We start from the raw sequence: 22852 nt of genomic DNA on the forward strand, positions 1-22852 counted from the left end.
GACCTTTCTTTTGGCTCTTCGCTGGGATCTCTGATGAATCCCAATGTGGGTTCCTTTACTCCCATTCCTCTCACTGCTTCACAGCCTTTTCCTCCACAAGCTTAAGGCTTTCCTCCTTCATTCAGTCTCTGGATTCTATAACCAGGAGACACACTTGTGTTGAGGATGCTGTATTAAATGCTTTCATGAAGAAAAATACATAGCTCAGGTATGCAACATACAAGAAAAGATCAAAAACCTGAAATTATCTCCTGGAGGGCAGGCCCCTGATAGTATAGGCCTCCCCACTGCTATGTATCATTTGCCAACTGTATCAGTGTACCAGCTGGCATTGTTGTGAGAGGCCGTGCTGGGCTTCCATGAATTTTTTTTTGAAGACTCACCTCGTTTGCCCATTCATGAAGGGTGATTTATGAGTGCACCCGGCTACACCAAGCTGAGTGTTCAGCAGTTCTTGACCACATGACCAGTTTTTGATAAGCATCACCCCTGTACCCCACCCTTCCTATTCACCTGATCTCACCCCAAGCAACTTTTTTTTGTTTCCCTGGTAGAAAAAGTCTGCCAAAAGAAACATTTTGCTGATGTGGATGAGGTGAAACAAACAACAGCAGGAGCACTAGAAGGCATCAAAATTGAAGAGTTAAAAAACTGTTTTGAGCAGTGGGAAAAAGGTCTCAATAGGTGTATTGCATCAAATGGAGAGGACTTTGAAGGTGACTGAAGTTTAAACATGTAAGAATAAGTACACATTTCTTTATAAATAAATCCAGTTTTGGGGGGTTCCCCCTTGTATATTTGCACTGCACGAGGGTAAGTGGAAGTGAGAAAGCAGATAAGGTGTGTATGGGTTTCGTATAATCCTCCCATGTTACTACTGACAGCTGGGCAACATCCTCATACTCACCTGGTATCACTCAATGGCACCAAATATAATCACCTCACACTTTAAAATGTTTCATTTTACATTACGTGAATTTTACCACAACCAAAAAACTGGAGTGTATATATTACTTGTTCCTTTACCTCATTAAAACGTATTTTGAGCTAATAGGATTTCACAATGTAGTGATTTTATTACCCTGTTTATTTACCACAGGTGAACAAGGTAACATATTATATGCTGTATTGTAACACAAAAGAGATTGTTTGCGTTTTTTTCAAATTTTCAGGAAGCACTTTTGGAAATTTAGTTTAGGACACAAAGCTGGAAAATGGATTCTTGAACTATAGGGCAAGTGAATTTCCTCATAGGCGGGGGCGGGGGGGGGCGGTTAGGGGATAGAATAGGGTAGAGATTGTGTCAACCAAGTACCATGACTAACCATGAGTCCACGCATGACCCTAATGAGGTCCCAATGATGTATCCAAGTGTCATGATGCACCCTTGGCAGTTGGGACTGTTAGCACGCTAATTAGTAAAGAAACATTTATATGGAAGTGCTTATTTGAGGGGTAAGAAAGTTTAGAATAATCAAAAATGCTTTCTTTACCCTTTCCTATATAAGAATGCATACAGGTTCATTCTAGAAATGGTGGCTGAGTAACAAGCACTGACTGTGTATCAGGAAATGAAAGCTGACCAAGTATACCCATGTCTCCTAGAGGCTTAGAGTCTGGTGCGGTGGAAAGAGATGCAAATGGAGTTCAGTGGGTCAACTGCCAATGGTACAGACAATGAAAGATAAGATCTGAGTCCCTAATTCCCATCCACTTGGGATTGTTTCAGGGCTGCATGTGGAATCCAAGCCAGCTCTGTACACAGATGGCACAAACACTTGCAAGCAAGAGGATGCCTGCAAACATCGCTGAGATAGTTCTGTCTTCCCAACACGGGGCCCATGAGCAATATAGACCCCATAGTTCCTGACAATAGAGCAGGGACACCGTAATTTTTAGACTGAACCATTTTCAAAGCTGGTGTTTCTAATCATCCATAAGCAACCCTTAACAGGGCACTCTTAGGAATGTCTGACTTGAAGCAAAACACATCCCCACATATGTAATTGAGGCATAGCATTGTTAGAAGTCAGCTAATTCTCATTCTCAAAGTGTGGTGCATGGACAGGCAGGGTGAGCGTTATTTAGGATCATGTTAGAAATGCAAAAAGACCTACTAATGAGAAACTCAGGAATGCAGCCCAGAAATCTGTGTTTTAAAAAGCCCTCCATGCAATTCTGATACTCTGTAAAGTTTAAAACTATGGAACTAATTCAAATTAGAAGACAAGTGCCTGACTTCGTAAAGAATGGTTATCTTAAGCTGATCACTTGGACTTTGCCTGGACAATAGAATTAGCTGTGTTGCAAAGTACCTTTGCTGCAAGAGAATCATACATTTGGTGTGGAGGAGCTTAAGGAGATGCCCCTTCCCCAGCTCAGGCAAAAATGGCACAGACACTGAATACAACTTAAGAAGAAAGAGCCCCCAAAAGAAGTCCTCTGTTTTATTCCACTTCTCATGCCATAAGATGAGCATCTGTCCAAAATGAGCTCCTTCTTACAGCTTAGCCTACATTCGACAGCTGCCACAGAGTGAAGAGATGGGAAAGATAAGAGGAGAAATGTGAAGTTGTGATGATGGAGACAGAGCAGGGAAAATAGCCAGGCCTGGTGTCTGCCAGTCCCTCATGCAGCAGGTTACCATGACTCAGACTGTAAACCGAACGTCTAGTGAGCCAGTGTGGCTACACCTGAGAGGAGGGAAAGGGGCCCGAGCTACAAACTGGGGAGACTGCACTCTGCATCCCACTGCACTGGACCATAGCAGCAGAGTCAGCAAGAACAAACCAAGTGACAAGGACCAAAACACACAAACCAGGAGCTGAACTGGGATACTACCAGAGATACAGAAACAAGAGAAATAAACTCACCAGGTGCTTTATTTCACCTCAACATTTTGTAAAAATAAATTTTAAGAAAGAGCTTTATGGATACCCAAATAGTTGAACTTGATTGGTAAAACCAGAGTAAAGTCCCCAGGTATCAAACAGGACCTGGGCACGTGTAATCTTTCTCCTGCATTCATGCCATGCTAACTATATCTGCACATCCTCCACCATGACCATTTCCAACAACCAAACTAAGAGGTGTACCTAAAAAGTTGGTTTTGTTTTGACTTACAGTTGCCAGTAAGATTTCAATTTAATAAGATTCTACCTGATTTTTTCTGGCTTTCTTTCCTTGGCCCATATAATAGTCTGTCCAATCTGGCCCTATCTCATGTCTCCTTAAAGAAAAAATGGATAAAATCAGAGCAAAAATCACTGATTTTAGCTCTGGGGAGAGGAGACAGATATCCCAATCCATAGCATAGACAGTTTCAAGAAATTCTCAGGTAGCAATGAGACACTAAGAAAAGTTCCATATTCCACCTCATTTATCTTACCCACTTTTTCCTCGCCAGTCCAAACTTCAATGCCAAAGGGACTCCAGGGCAGCTACTCCAAGGAAGCAAAAGGTCACTTTCTGCCCATCCAAAATATATAATCTAAAAATGACACTAAGGGGAGAAGCAATGCTGGCCTCAAAAAGAGAAATATGAAAACTGTCGCCAGATTTATCACCAGAACTGCCATGTGGTTCTACCATGTTGTGCTTATAAATATGTTTGGTGAGGAATTTTCCTTTTAAATATTTTATTAAAGATCTCTTCAAGCTTACCCATCTTTTATTTGTTCCTTCTAATGAGGAAGGAGCTGACAAACCCATCCACAACCAGGAGGAAGCTCCAGGAACCTTCTAAGAAGGGAACAGGCCAGACCAGGCCAGGCCTAAGCTTGGTAGTGGTCAGTGATTCTAGTTTGTGTTCTTGTTGGAAATACTTTCTAGTCATAGTAGCTGGAAGCAAAGAATTATGCAATTACTCTTTTAATTACAATTAAAAGTGCTGTAAAAATCACTGGGTTACCTGAGACCCAGTAAATGGGACCTTGCCTGTTTTGTGAGGTCTCAGGAGACTTCCCAGGGGAGGTGTATTTACTGGTGATCTACCAAATGAATAGGTGTTAATGAGGTGTGTACAAATGTGCAGATAAAGCAGGAAGAGATAGCAAGCATTTAGTCAGAAAACACAAGTGAGAAACAGCAGGGCACATGGAAGGAACAAGAAGGTGACCCAGAGGCTGAAGTGCAGAAGTGAAGGGGAGAGTGGAGAGAAGTGAGATGGATAGGTGGTGGGGCCACATCATGCAGGCCTGTGAGGGTGGGGGCAGTTGGCATTAGAATAGCCATGGGCCGCTCTGCACCCAGCAAAGCTGCGGTTGTGCTGTGGGTTCAAAAGTAATGCAGGCTGCTGCCCACCTGCTCTTCCAGGGAATGTGGGCTCTGGTCTCCCGGGGTTGGGGAGGGAAGGTGGACGCTTAAGTGGAGAGGGCTGACACATCCCTGTGCCTAGGTCATTTCTTTGGGTGGTCTGTGTGCGGGTCTTGACAGGAGGATTTGGCTCACTTGCAGACAGCCCATCCAGCTTCAGGGCTTGGAATAATCATCTCATGACTTCAACTTAGCCTGTCCAGATCACACTTTGAAACACTCTCCTGCTATCCAGTTGCTCTTTGCTCCCAATGGAAGACTGGTGATGGGAGAGGGAGGGCTTGAAGCATTAGGGAGATTTCTTTCTCATTCCTGCTGAATGTAGCCAGGCAGCCACCAATGAGACCAGATTGGGAGTGCCTAAATTTTATATACCTGAACATGGTGGCATTTTCCCAGAAGTTAAGGTGCCCACTTTACAAAGTGTCATCGTGAAGTCTGGATTATAAATTAGTCCACCTATAATTAACACTAAGTTGTGTATTTTGGCATTGTCTTTTGGTTTCCCCTTGGGACATTGCTGGCTGTAGAATTCAATAAATACCCAGTAAGGTACTTTGAATGGCAACCCACAGATGGGTTGATGGGGCACTTGGTGCTGCCCTTCCTTGCTGATGTCATGTGCCTACACATGTGTGCTGGAACATACTGCTGCTGACCCCCTGTACCCCCTGGCCACTGTCTGAACACCAGCCTCCTGTCTCATTCATTTATGAAGCTCTGGCCTCTAGGCTGCTCCATCTGGAAATGACTGTACATAGTTATTTAGTATATACAGGGGTTTAATTGAAACTTTTGTTAAAGATGTAATAAAGACAAGGCACAGAGACTGCAAGAAAGGGAAAGGAGAATAAATAGTAATTGTATGCACCATCAATTGAACACCCACTGTATACCAGATGTTTTCCAAACACTATTGCTTATCGTGACTCAATTCTGCAAGGTTAGTGTTATTGTTCCCATTTAACAGATGAGGACAGTGGGACTCAAGGAGGTTCGAGGACTTGTCAAATACTCACAGTAAGAAGAAGGCAAATCTGGGATTCCTTTGGCAACTCTGCTGTGCTGCCGCCATGCAGTGAGGGAGGAAGCTGGTAGCCCCGTGAAGACAAAAGCTCAGCTGCTCTGTACTGAACCTCCACATACCCGGGGTCCTTACACTGCACACTGCCCACAGCACCCTTGTCATCATCCATCTGTTCCCAAATATCCTGCTCCCTCACCCGCCTTCCTAACCACGCCCAAAGAGAAGAGACACATTCTAGATCATTGTTCCCAGTCCCTCACCTCTTCCTCCCTTTCCCAAGCATTTCCTGTTTTTAAATCATCACTGCCTCTGGGATGATGGGAAATCAGCATTGGGCAGTAATGGCCCTCCCCAGAGATTGCTGTGAAGAATTCATAGCCAGTGATGAGTGGGTGAGCAAAATCAAGCTTTCAAGCTTTCAAGCTTTCCAAAGACCTTCAGCCAGTTTCCTGGAATGGCCAGGAAGTGAGGCAGATGAAATGATAGTTTAAAATCCTTGAAGGTCTTAGCCTCTGCCTCTTAATTAAATGAATACTGTCCTTTTAGATGGCTGGAGTGTCAATCCTCTGGTTGGTGTTCATAGAGCCTCAAGTCAGTAGCCTGTCTCTACATACAGAGATGACATTACAGATCATGGAAACATGGATGATAAGAGTTGGGAATCAGAGCCCAGTGAGATCCCAGAATAACCATGAAGTCAAAGGAGATATGTGCCTAGTAGGGAAGAGCTTGATGCCAAATATGCAGTCTGCCCTGCAGCCAGGAGAGCTCTCCAGCTAGAAGATTAAAAAGCTGGTCCTGTGGGCAATGCCTGAGCACCCGTCCACAAGTGGTCCGCACCAGCCCCGACGCTAAGACATGAAAAGATACTGAATGAACTTTGTATTTACCAGAATCCCCCTAAGGAAAAGGACTGTACGTAGGTGATCCAAAATTCCAATAATAAGCTTGGGATGAGAGGAGGGAGCCAGCAAAGGACACAGTAGAGTCACAGTCGATAATGGCCAAACTGCCTTATAAACAACTAAATCTAATTAACTACAAGGGCTTTTCCTTTATGAATGTGGTGTGCAAGGTAAGGAGAGGCTGCTCACTGCCACCCAGCTGTCCTTCCTCCCTGCCCTTCTCCCATGTGTCACTCATCCTCTTATTATCTGGAAGGGGCTGGCTCCCAAATGTTGCCTGTCCAGAGGGTCCATGATTGTGGAATACAGTCCTCTAATGTTGTTATGTAAATCTTTGACCCCTTAAAGTTCAGGGCCCTGAAAAAATCCCTGGCTACCCCTTCTTTGCTGCCCAATGTTGGAAATCAGTCTGCCTGACCATCACACCCTTACACCCTCTGTTGATGGTGTACACTTGGACCCAGTGACAGTTAACAGAACTACCAACAGCTTGAGTGTGGTCCATACCTGACTCATCTTTGCTGTACCATCTTAACCTCTGTCGTGTGCAATTGTTTGTTAAACATGTAGCTGTTCGGATGGATGGATGAGTGATTTCATGCCTGAGTGACTGGATGAATAAATGAGTGACTAAATTTGCAAGATAGCTACCAGTGGTAAGAGATGAAACTGTTACCTGTGAAATGTTTTTTTTTCTTTACACAAAACTACCACAGACACAGAATGGGACCCTCTGCTTGGACCCTATAGTATTTATGGCCACACTACCAGGGCACCTGTTGAGAGCAGGCCTCTTGGAACACAGATGGCTGGAGATTTCCACTGACCTGTTCTTTTTTTCTTTTCAGATTATCAAAGAGATTCCTCCACCCCCTGCTGAGGAAAGTGAGGTGAGTGACCAAAGCAGGGTACAGCCACATGGACAGGGTGGTGGAGTGGGGCGGAGAGCTGCACGGGCTGGCCTGAAACCCAGGCCCCTGCAAAGCAGAACTAAGTCAGGCCCAGGCTCCCAATGCATATGAAGCAGCAAGGAGGGTGGTCTTTGGCTCTTTCCTAACCAAAGATGAACGGGAACTAAAATACATTGGCAGTCACAGACAGATGGATTTGGAAGGTTTTCTCTTTGCAAAGATAAAATTTGAGATGCAAACATAAACTTTTTTACCAATACAATTATTTGGAGCACAGTACTGATTTTTCCTCTAAAAGAGACACTTTGGGGATCCCTTCTCCCTGCAGAGGCTTTTGCATTATGTGTGTAAATCAGGGGAAATCAGTGATTCTGGGAACAGCCTGCTGAAGTATGCCATTGATCTTTAATTTAAAACAATGTTACCTAAAAATTTGCCAGGCAGTAATGAAAATATATTGGAAGGGGATATGCTAATATCCTGTCCTTGCTCTCAAATCCTCATCATTTAAAGGAAGAAAAATATCCTAGACTCCACCATAAATTGGCCAGTAAGCAGTTTGCCTGCAGTAGAATAGAGGCATTAAAGGCTGATGGTGGGAAGGAGCACCAGGGGGCAGGAGTGCCTGACCAGTGGCTTTCCTGGTCCTCTGATTGCTCCTTGGGAAGCTGGCCTTCCTGGATGCAACACTCGCCAATTTAGAGCCAGGGTACAGGTCTGAAAACCGACTGGGACCAAAAGCTGTAGTGATGAGATTTCTAGTTCATTGTTCTCAATCCCTAAAGTCTGTTGTGTGCAAACCAAGTACCACCCCCTCGCCATTCTTCTTCCCAATGCCATTGTTAAGTTCCCTACATACAAAACGAATAATGATTAAATTTTAAATTCCATGTGGCTCTTATACCCTCAACCATATGCATGGAAGCCAAGGGATTTAATAGCTGCCATCAATTAAAGTACATCTTGTTGGAATGCTAACTTTCTGCCCAGAAATCGGGAAGGAAATTTCATTCTGTGCAGAGGGGAGGGAGGGAAAAAAACCCTCTTTACATCGATGAAAGCCTTTTCCTAGTCCTTCAAAGGAAAGAACCATGGGCAGTTCCACAGGTTCCATTTTGGCTGTGTTCCTGTCCTGTGCAGCTGTCTGTTATACTTCCAAAAGAAAAATAGGTCAAGAAACTCTCTTGATGAAGTTGGTCTGTTTGCCCTAAAGGGAGAGTTCTCTTCCCTCATTATGTTCAATTAGAGGAGTCGTTGCCCTTTCTTCTGGTGCTGGCTCTGCATTTGCCTTTGGAAGGTGATGTGGCAGCTTCTGTGGACAAAATGTGCCAGGGGACTTAGGTACAAGATGATGGGGTATGGTTTAGCCCAGACCCCAGCATCTAGAATAGGGCTCCACACACACACATAAGCATGTGTGGAATGAACTCTTATACTTAACAACGCAATGTTGGAGAGGAGGGAAAAAAGCTCAAACCAAAAAAATAGCAAGAAAGAATAGCTAAAAGCAAGAAGTAGTTGAATTTTTCCAGTTTCATCTAATATTCTTAGAAAAGTTTCACCTGAAGAAGGCAGACCTGGTTTCTGAGTTACAGCCTCAGGATACTTGAGGTTTGAAGGGTTGCGTTAGACCTAAACCAGCTCCCGAGCTGGCTGGGCAGGCTGCAGGCAGTGCTGACTGCTTTAGCATGTGCCTTGGCCCTGGGAGTCCCTTGGCCCTGGAAGTTAAGCAGCCCTAATCTGCTTCCTAATATGATTTGGCATAAAAAAATTAAGAAATCCCACAGAAACAGATAATATAACTTAGCCCATACAGAGTATTTTATAGTATAAAGTTATATTGTATGAATTATACAATGCCCTGAAAATCAGTCTGAATCCAGACAACCTTCTTCACTCCAGCTCTCTGTGTTCAGATCCCACCAGTTTTTCAAGCACAGCTCATGCACTACAAGCCACACTATAATTCCTTGCATCAGAACTATTTCCTCATTTTTCTCTTCTCTGCACTCCCAGGGTGTTTTTTTAATTGACTCTTCCTTATGCATCAAAGTTTAAGACCGTTAGCTACTTAAAGATAAAAACCTATATCAATTAATCTTCAGTATGTCCCCCAAAGAGCTTAACATGTTGTCTGACACTCAATTAATATCCGAAGTCAAACATTCTCCATCATCCATATATGTGAACAACTTAAATATCAGTTATCCCAACTTTCATCAGATCTATTAGCATTTTATCCTGAGGGGAGAATATCTATTGTTGAAATAACTGAACTTCAAGAATGAACACAACTTTATAATGTGTTCACAGTGATCTTCTTTAACAGAAATATCAACATGAAAAATATAAAAAGTCAAGATTTTTTGAGATTCCATGCAACCCACAGTGATACTTTTATATAAATGGAAGACAAAGAAAAATTACTTGAAATTTCAGATCTCAACAAAAGCAATGATGCTTAATTTTGGCATCTCAGAGGGGCATTTCTTGTCTGATTGGCAGCAGAATGAAAATTCCCCACTAAGTCTCTAGTTATTCCAAATAATTGTCAGTTTATGGGAGAATCTAACAATGGAGTACTCCAGCTGATGGTATAGTTCTAAGTAGAATCACCTTCCATGGATTTTCTGACTGTTTGGGAGGGAGAGGGGTGTGTACTGAAGGCACTGACACTGGATGGGTACCTGGTTAACTATAAGCATCTGCCTTTGAATGATTAACTTATTTCCAGGTTTATTATCATGCTCATTGATCATAACAATTTCTTTGAGGGAGGAATTTTTAGATGGAAATTACTGAATGATGGAAAAATTTTTCAACAAGGACCAAGCAGCAGCCCTGGTAACCCTTACAGCTATGCCTACACAGACAGGCAGAGTAGCCTCCCACTCTGAAGGGAAGAATGGCCAAGCCATCACCAATGGACATCAACCCACACACCAGTGCACACCAACGCACACCAACACACACATGTACACCCCAAACAGGAGTCTAGAACAGGTCCAGAATTCAGCATTCAATATTTTTATAGTTAAAAAAAGAAGCACTGCTTCTTTAAAAGGATGTACACTATCCTTTATGAAAAAATGCCACAAAATTCTTGTGCATCCTTAATCATTGTGGGCATGTGAACAGTTATGATGGTTCCATGGCATGTTATGCAGCTCAGAACAGGGAAATCTTGGGTCATTTGAAATTTTTGTATTTATAAACAGAAGTATTGCTGTATCTTTCAGTTCACTCCTAGGAATTAATCTCCAAAACACTCTGTGGGTGATTTCCCTGGCTCATCCTCAGAGACTTCAGATCAGATGGACAGCCAGTTCTACTTTAGGTTCAGCCCTTCAGAATCTCCTGAGCCTGGGATTTCTGTGGCCTTTGTCCTTTACTTGTTTCATGACATCACCCTCCCAAGACTTACTTCTCCATAAGTGTAAATGATCTTGTTAACAGCTGCATCCCCTTTATTTTTCTCAAAATATAGCACTATGCTGGCAAGCAGGGGGCTCAGACTGTTTCCTGTGTAAGTGACTGAAGGATGGGCTATCAGGCCTTATCATAAGGATTTAAGATGAATTCCAGTTCAATGGAATTTTAAATGAATTCAAAGGCTGATTTAAAACTATTTCCTTAGACTTGATTCTGTTTCAGTTACATTCTCCTCTCCATAGATAGTCCCTCTGACACCTGCAGTGGATGGGGGGTGAGAGTCTGTTTGGGTCAAGCCGGCCACCTGGATATCAGAGAAGCAGGAATGTTAAAGAACTTACAGACTGAGTCTAAGAGGGACACTGAATGCACAGCTCCAGGGGGAGTTGTTCACATCAAGTCTGTGGTGTTGTCCAGGGCACAGTCTCTATGGAGGAGTAAAGCAGCCCTGGGGTCAGAGATCTCACCCTTCTACTCACTGTTTTGCTTAATCACTACCTAAACATTAAATATATGTTAAGTGCAGGAAGATCACTACCAGGAGCTGTGAGGAACACAAGAAGGGAGCATTGAATTCTCTGGGGAATCAGGGAGATCTTCACAGAACAGGTTACATTTGAGCCACATCTTAAAAGATGGGTAGAAGAAGTGGAGGACCGGTGTTACAAGCATACAGAGCTGTGAATGTTAATATAGGGAGCTGTTCAAAAACCTGACATGAGTGGAAAGATGGAAAAGTTCAGCGTCTGAGTGAGGGCAGCACAGGGCTAACCCAGTCTGGGGCTAACCGGACATGTGCATCAGACTTCCTGGTCCACAGCTATTTCTTTCTAGAGCAGGACTGTGACTGAGGACAAGCAGGTCAGAATGGGCCTCTACCATCTGAGTAATGTGCTGCCACTTGTGTGACCTGAACATCAACCAACTGGACGTCTGGGGCTACCACATCCTCTGAGATGTAAACATTAACTTCTCCTGCTGGGAAACCAGCACCGCTCCCTAATCTCTGTGGTTTCTCCAGGCACCACTAATTCCTCCTCCTTGCCTCTCCTCTGATACCTCCTCTTCTTCATTTGCTAGATACCACCTAACAAACCCAATTGCTACGCTCCACCAAAGGCACCACTGGCACAAGGCCATTCACATAGGGACTTTTACAGAGGGTTTAAAAGTACATGGTTACAACACAGTGCCGCCGATGAATAGCTTCTGACAGAATATTAATCAGCCTCTTCTTTAGCATCCCGCCATCCCCACTTCTAGGACATTCTGACAGCCATCCCCTCAAGTGGGCCTGGGCAGTTTCCTGGTAGCTCACTTCCACTGTTTTTTGCTGGTCTTCTGCCAACTGCTCACAAACCTTTGATTCCTGTACTTTGCTCACACAAATCAAGTCAGCTTACCCAGTCTATCCTCCAATAACCATAGAGGATTTCTATATTGGTGGTTTCCCCCTCCCTGCTACATCCTTGAAGGGCAGTGTGAGGGGAACTTGCCAAAAGCCCTTGAACTTAATTAGATGTAGACATTCACTTTGGGTGCTGCTGATTTTCCTAGTGGAATTGCTGGGGGCTGTGATTTTACTCCATCGATTTTTGGCCAAAGACACATCAAAGATTCCCTTCTCTCTTGTCCGAAGGTTGCAAAACCCTCGTGTCCCTAGAATGTGTAAACAGAGCCATGGTAACTGCAGGGAAATTCTGACTCTCTCGTTGGTCAAAACTGGGTCTTCGTGTTGACTTTTGCTGCTGTTATTTGAGTTTGGCAGGCAAGCTCGGGTCAGGGGATTAAACGTCAGGCTTGGTGGATCAGGCGCATGTGGAGCTGATTTAAGTTTTGGAATTTCCTGTAGTGGGAACACGGGCCCCTGCGCTTGCGCAGGAGGCTGACCCCGCCTCCTTACTTGGGCACTGCCCCAAAGTAGAGATAGCATTGAGTCCTGCCTGGGCAAGAAGAGAAAAGATGAGAGGAAGGGGAGCTGGGCGTGCAGGTGTGGGGAAGATCCTGGGACAAGGCATCAGGAGACCAGAACTTTAACTCCATTGGTCTCTTCATTTCTCTGAATCTGACTGTCCTCTTCTGGGCTGTGGAAAGGCTCAATTAGATGGTCTCTAATGTTTGCCGTTATGTCATTTAAAAAATTAGGAGACTTATCAAACCAGTTCATTTCCCTGTTGAAAAGCAGCTTTATTCTTGGAGTCTCAAACGTTCTTGGTGCTGCTATATTCAGTTTTGGATGATATAATTTTAGTTATCTCCTTTGGAAAATGGCACTAGGCCAGGCTTTTTGAAGCCACATTTCATAAATGACACACAGACAACCACATCCGCCTCCAGTGGTAAAGTTTAACCACAATGTAAGATACCTAAGTTTCCTGGTTTGACATCACAAGCCTTCTGAAAACCATAAGGCAAAATACTGTGAACTACTTTATTATTTGGGGTTTTTGTTTTTATTTTATCATTTTGTAGTGTTTTATAGTCACAAATCTTTTAAAATTAGCAAGTACAAGGAGTGAGAAGTAGAGAACTAGCATTCATTTGACACCATCAAATAACTGGAAAAGCAAAATGCAAAGGGACAAAACCCAGAACTGCCAACTCTGAGAAACAACTGAATGAGATAAGCTTTGACAGGTTCAGTGACTTACCCAAGGCCCGAGTAAGCAGTAGCCCTGGGATTTCACCTGGGCAGTCTACTATTGTCCATGTTGCCATCATGGTCACATACATACAGCAATGGCACTTTGCTTCCTTCATGTCCACAATCTCTCTACAGGAGGAAGATGATGACGGTCTGCCTAAGAAAAAGTGGCCTACAGTAGATGCCTCTTATTATGGTGGGCGAGGTGTTGGAGGCATCAAAAGGATGGAGGTAAGAGAACATCTTAATTACAGTAGTCCCCTTATCTGTGGTTTCGTTTTCCACAGTTTCAGTTACCTGTGGTCAACAGTGCTCCAAAAATATTAAATGGAAAATTCCAGAAATAAACAATACATAAGTTTTAAGCTGCACATCATTCTGAGTAGCATGATGAAATCTCGACCTGTACCTCCATCCCATCCTCCTGGGATGTGAATCACCCTTTTATTCAGCATATCCACACTCTGTACGCTCCATGCCGGTTAGTCGCTTAGTAGCCATCCTGGTTATCAGAACATCTGGCAAGGCATTGCAGTGCTGGTGTTCAAGTAACCTATTCTACCATGATATGCCAAAGAGAAGCCATAAAATGTTTCCTTTTAGTGAAAAGGTGAAAATTCCCTACCTACTAAGCCAAGGGGAAAAAATCATATGCTGAGTTTGCTAAGATCTATCATGAGAATGAATCTCCTAGCTGTGAAATGGTGAACAAGGAAAAAGAAATTCATGCTAGTTTGCTGAGAAAGAGAAAGAGAGACCACAGTCACATAACTTTTATAATAGTTTATTGCTATAATTGTATTTTAGTATTAATTATCATTGTTAATCTCACTGTACCTAATTTATAAATTAAACTATCACAGGTATGTGTATAATGGGAAAAAAATAGTATATACAGGGTTTGGTACTATTCATAGTTTCAGGCATCCACAGGGGGTCTTGGAACATAACCCTATGGATAAGGAAGGACTCTTGTACTCACAGATATCTATGTGCTGCCTACTCAGTGATGGAAAACCCAAGCAAATGGATGAAAGCTCATACTTGAGATCTAATGGGGATGTGAATGGTGAGGCATCAGATGGAGAAATGGCAGATAAAGCCTTTTCACTGTGCACCCCATATCTTGCCCATCATGAATAAAAGCAGTTTACTCAAAACTCCCCAGTGGTTTCTTCTCTCAACCAGAGTAAAATCCAAGGGTCTCACCTGGGCCTGCAAAACGTTTGCACCTGCTCTCCTCACTGCCTAAACAACTCCACCCAAAAATATCCATCCACGTGGTTTGTTCTCTCTGCTCCTTCAGCCCTCCCCTTTCCTTTTTTGCACACCTCCCTCTTCCCTGACCCTCAGAGCCCAAAGGATGAGGACTGGGGAGCTCCTGCATTGCATATCACACATGTATTTGTGACCCCCATTCTCTGGGGGCATCATATTTTATTTTGTCATTTTGGTTTTCTGTATATTGCTTAATTTAGGTTCGTTGGGGAGAAAAGGGCTCCACAGAAGAAGGTGCTAAGTTGGAAAAGGCAAAGAATGCAAGAGTCAAGATGCCAGAGCAAGAGTACGAGTTCCCTGAGCCTCGAAACCTCAACAACAACATGCGTCGGCCCTCGTCCCCCCGGAAGTGGTACTCTCCGATCAAGGTGTGTCTCTTTCTATTCAAAAATCCATCCTCACTCCTGATAAAACACTTACATAGTAAGAATCAGACTCCTTGACATGATGAAATAACAAACCAAATTCCAGATTATGGCAGAAGAACAAATTTCTTAAATCATGGACTTAAAAGCATAGGTACTTAACTTTTTCTCAATTTTTGCATTCTTAAGGTTGAAAACTAGGCTTTTTAGAGTCATCATGACAAAGCAGTGGAATGAGAGTGGACTTGGGTAGTGACCCCAGAGAATAAATTTCTACAACATTTCATTGGTAGTTAATTCCATTAATTAACAATGGAGTCTCCTTAACACCTAATCTCTAGTCCTCTTGCCTTAACAAAAGCCCATTCCCTTCCAACCAGTGCATCAGAACACAGTGGTGGATTGTGTTGGTGTGGATCTAGGACTCACTCTCTCTCACTGTGAGCCAAAGCCATTTTTTCTTCACCTCTCTCTTCCCCTGCCACAGCTCTAGACCTTAAAATCTCTTCAGCTTATTGGAAAGTTTAAACCATAAGAGGCAGTTCATGCTTCCTGAAGGCCTCTTTTCTCTTGCTCTGGGGTACAAATGCCTTTGAATATATGTGATTCATTCAATACCTTTGCTCTTCAGATTTGCCCGTTAGCATATGTACTATGCCAGTTGTCAAAGAGCATGAGAAAATCATAGCTTAGAAGATTCTGAGAGAATCTGTCTCCACTCCCTCATTTCATGTAGGAGAAAACTGAAATAAGCAGTTCTTGTCCTTGCGAGGTCCAGAGTCCAAGACCCCAACTCAGGTCTACAGCCTCTAGTTCTGTGCTCTGAACAGAACTGCACCAACTCCAAGGCCTCCAGTAAAATACTTAATATATGAGCCAGCTGTCATCACAAACACACACACACAACCCTTTGCATGCTCGTGAACATATAACCTACTCCTCTTCCAATGACAGCAAAAATAATATTCATTATTCTCTGAGTTATTTGTTCATTTTAGAACAGCCTTTCTCCTATGAAATCAAAAGAAATAACCTTCTTAAACAGTAGAGTGAAACTTTATTGGCAGTTGTCCCTTCCCTGCCAAGCCAGTTCATGCCTGCACTAATTGCAATATATTTTCATTTTGGTTTGCCATGTTTAAAACAGTGAAATTCTTTTTTAAGATAAAAGCCCTGAGGCAATGGGTTGAACTCTGGAGAGATGTGGGCAAAATGTGGTGTGCTTGACTAACAGCTGTTTGCTTGCGATTATTTTCTAATGCGGAGCATGCAGTGGCGTGCATGCGTGCACAGACAGGAAGGAGCCAAAGAGAATCTCAGAGATGAAGAAGAAAGGGATTTTTCCATGATGTCGTTTACAGCCATCTGTACATTGTGACTAACACAACATATCTGGTTATAGCCAGATTTTCATTTCTGTAATCTTGGACGTTGAGAGAACATGAATTCTGTTTGAAGAATCTAATCTGTGCTTGAAAGCATGTTATTCCTCTATTAACTGGTTATTTAGAACTGAGTTTTATGAAATAAGTAGGGATATGGAGAACTGTGTTTAGAAAACTAAAATTGTTCCCAGCACCCACTTGGATCAGTACCAATTTACAAATTGGTACTAATTTACTGTTTGTTGGGAACCTGAGTATGCAGAGGTCGCAAAGCTAGGTGAGTATCAGAAGCACCTGGGAGAGCTTTAAAACTACAGATTCCCAGGCCTAATGTCTCAAACCTAATGACTTAGAGTCCCCTGAAAAGCTTTCACAGGTACACCGCCCATCACAACTTGCTCACTTATTTTCATTAAGTGAAACTCCTTTTCCCTCCCCTATGCCTCCTTTTAAAATGTCCCATCTAAACTCCCCAAGCAATGCCCTTCTGTTGCCCCATTTGCCACTCCCTCCTTAGCCCCTGCTCTTGAGCCTCCTTCATTGTCATTGTGTTAAATCACTGGTTCTCACTGGCCCCTGGACCAGCAGCATCAGCATCCCTCCTGGAAGTGTTAAAAATGCACAGTCTCAGGTCCCAACCCAGATCTACTGAATCAACAACATTGGGGATGGATCCCAGTAATCTGGGTTTTAACAAACTCAGTTAAGAAATTGTCACAGAAGGTCCCAGCCAGCCTTCCACTGGAGGTTTCTTGAGAGCAGGAAATATGGTATCTGGCAAACAGTGCACAATCAAACCTCGTTCATTTGTCAGAAGTCTCAGCAAGGAGACCCACATTAGATTTCACAGTCCATTTTCCACAAAGACAACTGTGGAATTAATGCCAAGTGGCTGAGAATCTCAGTCTCAAGGAATCACCCAAACAGCCAGGTAGGAAAGTCCTGTGATGTCGGTGGACTCACTAAGCACCTCAGCAGGACTCCCTTGTTAGGAGTTAGGACATGAGAAATGCCCCTCCTGCTGGTGGAGCAGCTCATGCCAATGCTTGCTCAGCTCACACTGCTAAGTAGGAAATGTACAATTGCCCATGTTTGTGAATCTTCTTTCCATCATATTTGACCCCCTGGAAGGCACCAATTATGCTTAACTCCTCTCTGAACTGCTAATAAACAGCACTGTACCTGGCACAGAGTAGAGACTCTACCATCTATTGTTAAAGAGCTAAAGCATAGGATGTAATTATGAAACCGTTCCCTGAGCATCACACTGATTAGACTGTCTCCCATGACCCACACATGTCGCTTTGGTACCCCCAGTCCAAGGATAGTAACATTCTTCTTGCCACCCCTACAAGTAAAGCAGAAAAAGAGAGGTCATCTTATGTGTATCTGGGCCAAGTGGGGTAAGGGGAGGGCCGGAACCAGAAGGCTTGAAAATAAAAACACAAAAAGGAATTCAAAAGACAAAATGTACATTGTTTATCCAGAAGAAGGGCAGACTTGCTACCAGAAATTCAGTGTCAGCACGATGCATGCTCAGAGGTGAGCCTCATTCTAGCCACAGTGCCTATGGATGTCACTAGGCCTTGGACAAAGCATGTAGCCTCAGGTAGTACCATAAACTCTGCTTCCCTTTCTGAACCATCTCACTGGATTTACCATGATCCTGGCAGGAAACAGAAGCCACGCTCAAAGGGTTGAATTAGCATGGGTGTGAAAAAAACTAACGTAGGTGTGGGCAGGGCTAAGGAAACCCACAGCAAAGGTAAGACACCTGGGGATAAGCATGCAACAGTGAGAGCTGCTACACCCCTAGGCCTGAGGGCAAGGAAGACAGATGGTGTCACTGGAGCCAATGCCTTAGAGATGAAGCCATCCAATGGGAACTGTGGCCCTGGAGAGGGAGTCAGCAGTCTAAATCTGGCCTGCCACCTGTTTTTGTGTGGTCCACAAGCTAAGAACGGTTTTCACATTTTTATTTTTTTTTATTTATTTATTTTTTGGTTCAAATTCCCATTCTACCACTTTATTTTTTATTTATTTATTTTTTAATATATTTTATTGATTATGCTATTACAGTTGTCCCATTTCCCCCCTTCTCTCCCCTCCACCCTGTACCCCCCTCCCACCCACATTTCCCCCCTTTAGTTCATGTCCATGTGTCATACTTATGAGTTCTTTAGCTTCTACATCTCCCGTACTATTCTTGCCCTCCCCCTATCTATTTTCAACCTACATTCTATGCTACTTATTCTCTATACCTTTTCCCCCCTCTCCTCCTCCCACCCCCCCCCCTGCTGCTAACCCTCCATGTGCCCTCCATTTCTGTGGTTCTGTTCCTGTTCTAATTGTTTACTTAGTTTCTTTTGGTTTTGCTTTAGGTGTGGTTGTTAATATTTGTGAGTTTGCTGTCCTTTTACTATACATGTCTTTTCTTTATCTTCTTTTCTTAGATAAGTCCCTTTAGCATTTCATAAAATAAAGGGCTTGGTGATGATGAACTCCTTGAATTTGACCTTATCTGAAAAGCACTTTATCTGCCCTTCCATTCTAAATGAGAGCTTTGCTGGATAGAGCAATCTAGGATGTAGGTCCTTGTCTTTCATGACTTGGAATATTTCTTTCCAGCCCCTTCTTGCCTGTAAGGTCTCTTTGGAGAAATCAGCTGACAGTCTGATGGGAACTCCTTTGTAGGTTACTGTCCCCTTATCTCTTGCTGCTTCTAGGATTCTCTCCTTCGTTTTTACCTTGGCTAATGTAATTATGATGTGCCTTGGTGTGTTTCTTCTTGGGTCCAACTTCTTTGGGGCTCTCTGAGCTTCTTGGATTTCTTGGAAGACTGTTCCCTTTGCCAGATTGGGGAAGTTCTCTTTTATTATTTGTTCAAATACGTGCTCAATTTGTTGCTTTTCCCCTTCCGATTCTGGTACCCCTATAATTCGGATATTGGAACGTTTAAAGGTGTCCTGGATGCTCTTAAGCTTTTCCTCAATTTTTTGAATTCTTATTTCATCATGCTTTCCTGCTTGGTTGATTCTATCTTCCTTCTGGTCCACTGTATTGTTTTGAGACTCAGATTCCTTCCTTTCACTATTGGCTCTCCTCCGCATATCTTCCTGTATCTCTTTTATGGTAACCTGCATCCTTTCATCTAAATTGCACCCAAAATCAACCAATGCCGTGAGCTTTCTGATCACCAGTGTTTTGAACTGTGCATCTGATAGACTGGCTATTTCTTGGTCGCTCAAAAGGGTGAGTTCTGGGGACTGATCTGCTCTGTTGGAAACATGTCTGTCCCTGTCTCTCCTTTTTTTTTCCCGGTCTGGTCACTCTTGTTACAGTGGGGGGCGGAGCCTTAGGTGTTCACCGGGGCTGGGCACCCCAGTCACTAGATTGTGACGTTATATGTGGGGGGCGGGGGCGGGAGCGGGGACGGGAGGGAACAATGGCGGCAGTTCCGTTCTCCTGGGCCCAGACCCTTCTTTGGGATCCTGGGCCGCGAGTTCTGCCCTGGTCCACAATCACTGCCCCACTGGGTCCGCCCGCCGCAACTTGCATACTCAGGGATCACCGCTGCATTCTTGCACCCTGGATGGCTGTCGTGCCGATTTCGAGCCAAACTTTCCCCGACCACCGCGCGACGCCGACCCGTGCCAGCCCCACTCCCGCCCAGCTGGCTCATCTTCTCCTACCAGTATGGATGAACGGGTCTACTTCAACTTCTTGGCTGTCCGACTTCCATTCAGATAAATCCCCTATCGGTTCTAGGTGTTATTCTATCTGTGAATTATTGTTGTAAATTATTGTTGTTCTAATCTTGGTTGTGCGAGGAGGTACGGTGCGTCCACCTATTCCTCCATCTTGCCGGAAGAGGACCAGTTTTCACATTTTTAAATGGCTGTGTAAGTACCTACATAACATAACATCCTGCGTTTGCCTATTGACCTTCAGAGACTAAAATATTTACTCTCTGGCCCTTCACAGAAAATGTTTGCAGAACCCTGCCTTTTAAGAATGCAGCTGCAGTTGGAGGCAAGGAGTCAAAGAGGGAGTAGAAGGAATAAATACCCCAAATCTTGCCCTCTCATCTCCTTCCTGTGTCGCCTATTGGCCAAACCAAAGAGAAACCAGATGACGCCGTCTGAGGAGGTCAGGCTTCCAAGGCACAGAGCCAAGAAGACAAAGAAACAGAGAGCAAATGGGGGCAGGCAGCTCCCGGAGACAACCCAGTCTACTCACTGCCCCTGCTGTAAACAGGGAGAACAGCCCTCCCAGTGCAAAACTTTCAGGGAAGACTCCTAGTTCCCCAGTGAAAGTGGTCAGAATCAAATACAGCTTTTAACGTATTACATTTAACTCACTTTTTTCATGCATTTCATGAAATAGATTTGAGCAGCAGATGAGCACATTGGCTAAGCAAACCCAGTGGGAACTCATCAAGAGAAAGAGTCCACAGTGGGCTTCGCTTCACTGTCCCCCAGTCTAATTTAAGGCACTGACCACACTTCACCATTTCTTCATTCCAGGCTCATGACTGTTCGCCCTGAATTTTTCTTTGCTTGGTTTTTACCCCCTGGATTGACAGCACCCCATGTTTCTCATTAAATTGGGACTGACCATTTTAGACAAGTTAAGTAATGCCCAGATATATGGCCACCAGATAGATTAAAACCAGGACTGTTTTCAGGTTCGCTGGAAGGCTTGCAGCCTTCAGAGAAACAATTTTTCTCCTTTTCCAGTAGCCCTTCCACATGACTGGAAATGACAGAAATGACAGCTGAAAGACAAAAGCCAGACCCTGGCGGGCCAGGCAGACTGGCTATCCTCTGCAGGAGCCAGACCATCCTTGGCTTGTTGCAGGGCCCGGAGCGGGCGGCCTTCTGTTCATTTTCTGTTAGGCCCACCTGTTGTCCTTGGCTTAACCCTCCTTGACCTTGTAATCAAGCAGCTTTCAGTCATGCAACTGTATTGGATGTGGCTCAGTACATACAACCGAAGCTTTAAATGTTGTCAGATATACTGTTGATGACAGACACAAAGACCAAGAAAAAAGAACAAACAAAAATCACCATGTGAGTGTGTGCACGCATGTGTGTGTAGGAGGAGTTTGCAACTTTATGCATTAAATTATTTCATCTGAAGGGAAGCATAGAGCACAATATTTTCCATCTGTTTCAAGGTGTAAAAATTCCAGTGTTAGTGTATAACAGCCCTGTAAGTTGAACTACCCTCAAAATTATCATTCTCTGACTAACTTCTGCCTAATTAAGGCAGACAAACCAGAAGAGAAGACACAGCAGCTGCTTGCCAAAATAAATAAATAAATAAATAAATAGGAAAGAAAAACCCAGCCACAAACACTGTGTACCATAGTGCTTTGAATGATGGTGGCATAAACCTTCCTGGAACAATCTTATTATTTAGGAAGAAACAAAAGCTAGAGTTCATATAGGACTTCCAGTTTGTCTGGCTTTGTGGAATAGAAGTTATTGGTTATTGGCTGAGGCTGAGGTGCATTGGGAGTCTAGAACTAGTAAATTTCTCATTTTATAGTCAAAATATATCAACTTCAAAGGAAAAAAAAGCAATTTTTAAATGTCAGCTAATCCAGTCAGTGTCAACAGGTGGTTAGGGAAATCTTTTTGCTCCAGAAGCAGGTGGGCATTTCTCCTGGAGAGTGAGGACCAGGATCTTGAAATGCATCCCATGCAGACATCTTCCTGTGCATGGTGGATGCTCAATTCTGAGCTAAGTAGGGGTTGGAAGAACCCCATGAGGCTCTTCTGGCCCCAAAGGGATGCTGTTTATAAGCACATTAGCTACTGTCTTAAAATGACAGGCTTCTGCCTACATCCCAATAATCTACTCTCCAAGAGCCTTTGATATGCATTTCCCTTTGACTTCAGAGAATTATAAACATACTTATTCTAAAGCTCACGGGCTCCTGCATAAAAAGCTCCCTGGTGTAAGCATAGAAAGAGATATAGAATGTGTAGACTACCCAGACTGTTTTCTATGCCACGGAGTGGAGGCTTCAGGTTCATTTGTGAGACAGTCAGACCTCAGAACACTGAGGCTGTAACTAGAACCAGCTAGTCTCACCTTGGCCAGGAGAATCCAGCAACAGTGATTCACCTGGATGAAGCACCCGCCTGGATAAAGCATGCAAAAGTCAGGAGCAGATCCAGGGCTTTCCATGCATTTGCTCCTTTATTTCTCATAGCAAGCCTCAAAAATAGAAACTACTGCTACTCCCATTTACAAATGGAGAGACCAAGGCACAGAGAGGTTCAGTAACTTGCCCAAATTGACACTGATGCTAAGATGTTTCTTGCTTTATTTTATTAACTGCAATTCATTCACTTAGACTAGCTATGAAATCTGGTATTAATCAAGTAGGAGAGAGGACAAGGAACCTACAGGAAACTGTTTAGAATAAGTGCCAAGGTAAGAATGAGTGCTCAACTTGTGATGTTTGGTTTTCAATAGCTGTGATACATCTACATCACAGCTGAGATTTAGCAGGTCATTGGATACCCAGATCCAGAGTTTAAAAGTAGACTAAGCTGAAGATAGAATTTGTGAGGCATC

General features: G+C 43.5%; 1 protein-coding gene across 1 annotated transcript in view; it reads left to right on the top strand.

Annotated features, from left to right (window-relative positions):
• Window positions 1-22852, top strand: part of ANTXR1 (ANTXR cell adhesion molecule 1) — a 233728-nt gene that overhangs the window by 155040 nt on the left and 55836 nt on the right. The window contains exons 14-16 of the mRNA XM_045827714.1: window positions 7095-7136; window positions 13369-13464; window positions 14712-14879. Coding sequence (XP_045683670.1) covers window positions 7095-7136; window positions 13369-13464; window positions 14712-14879 — 306 coding nt within the window. The remainder of the gene's footprint in view (window positions 1-7094; window positions 7137-13368; window positions 13465-14711; window positions 14880-22852) is intronic.

Source organism: Phyllostomus hastatus, unplaced genomic scaffold, assembly GCF_019186645.2.
Source record: "Phyllostomus hastatus isolate PE091 unplaced genomic scaffold, TTU_PhHast_1.1 phas_scaffold_78, whole genome shotgun sequence".
Lineage (NCBI taxonomy): Eukaryota > Metazoa > Chordata > Mammalia > Chiroptera > Phyllostomidae > Phyllostomus > Phyllostomus hastatus.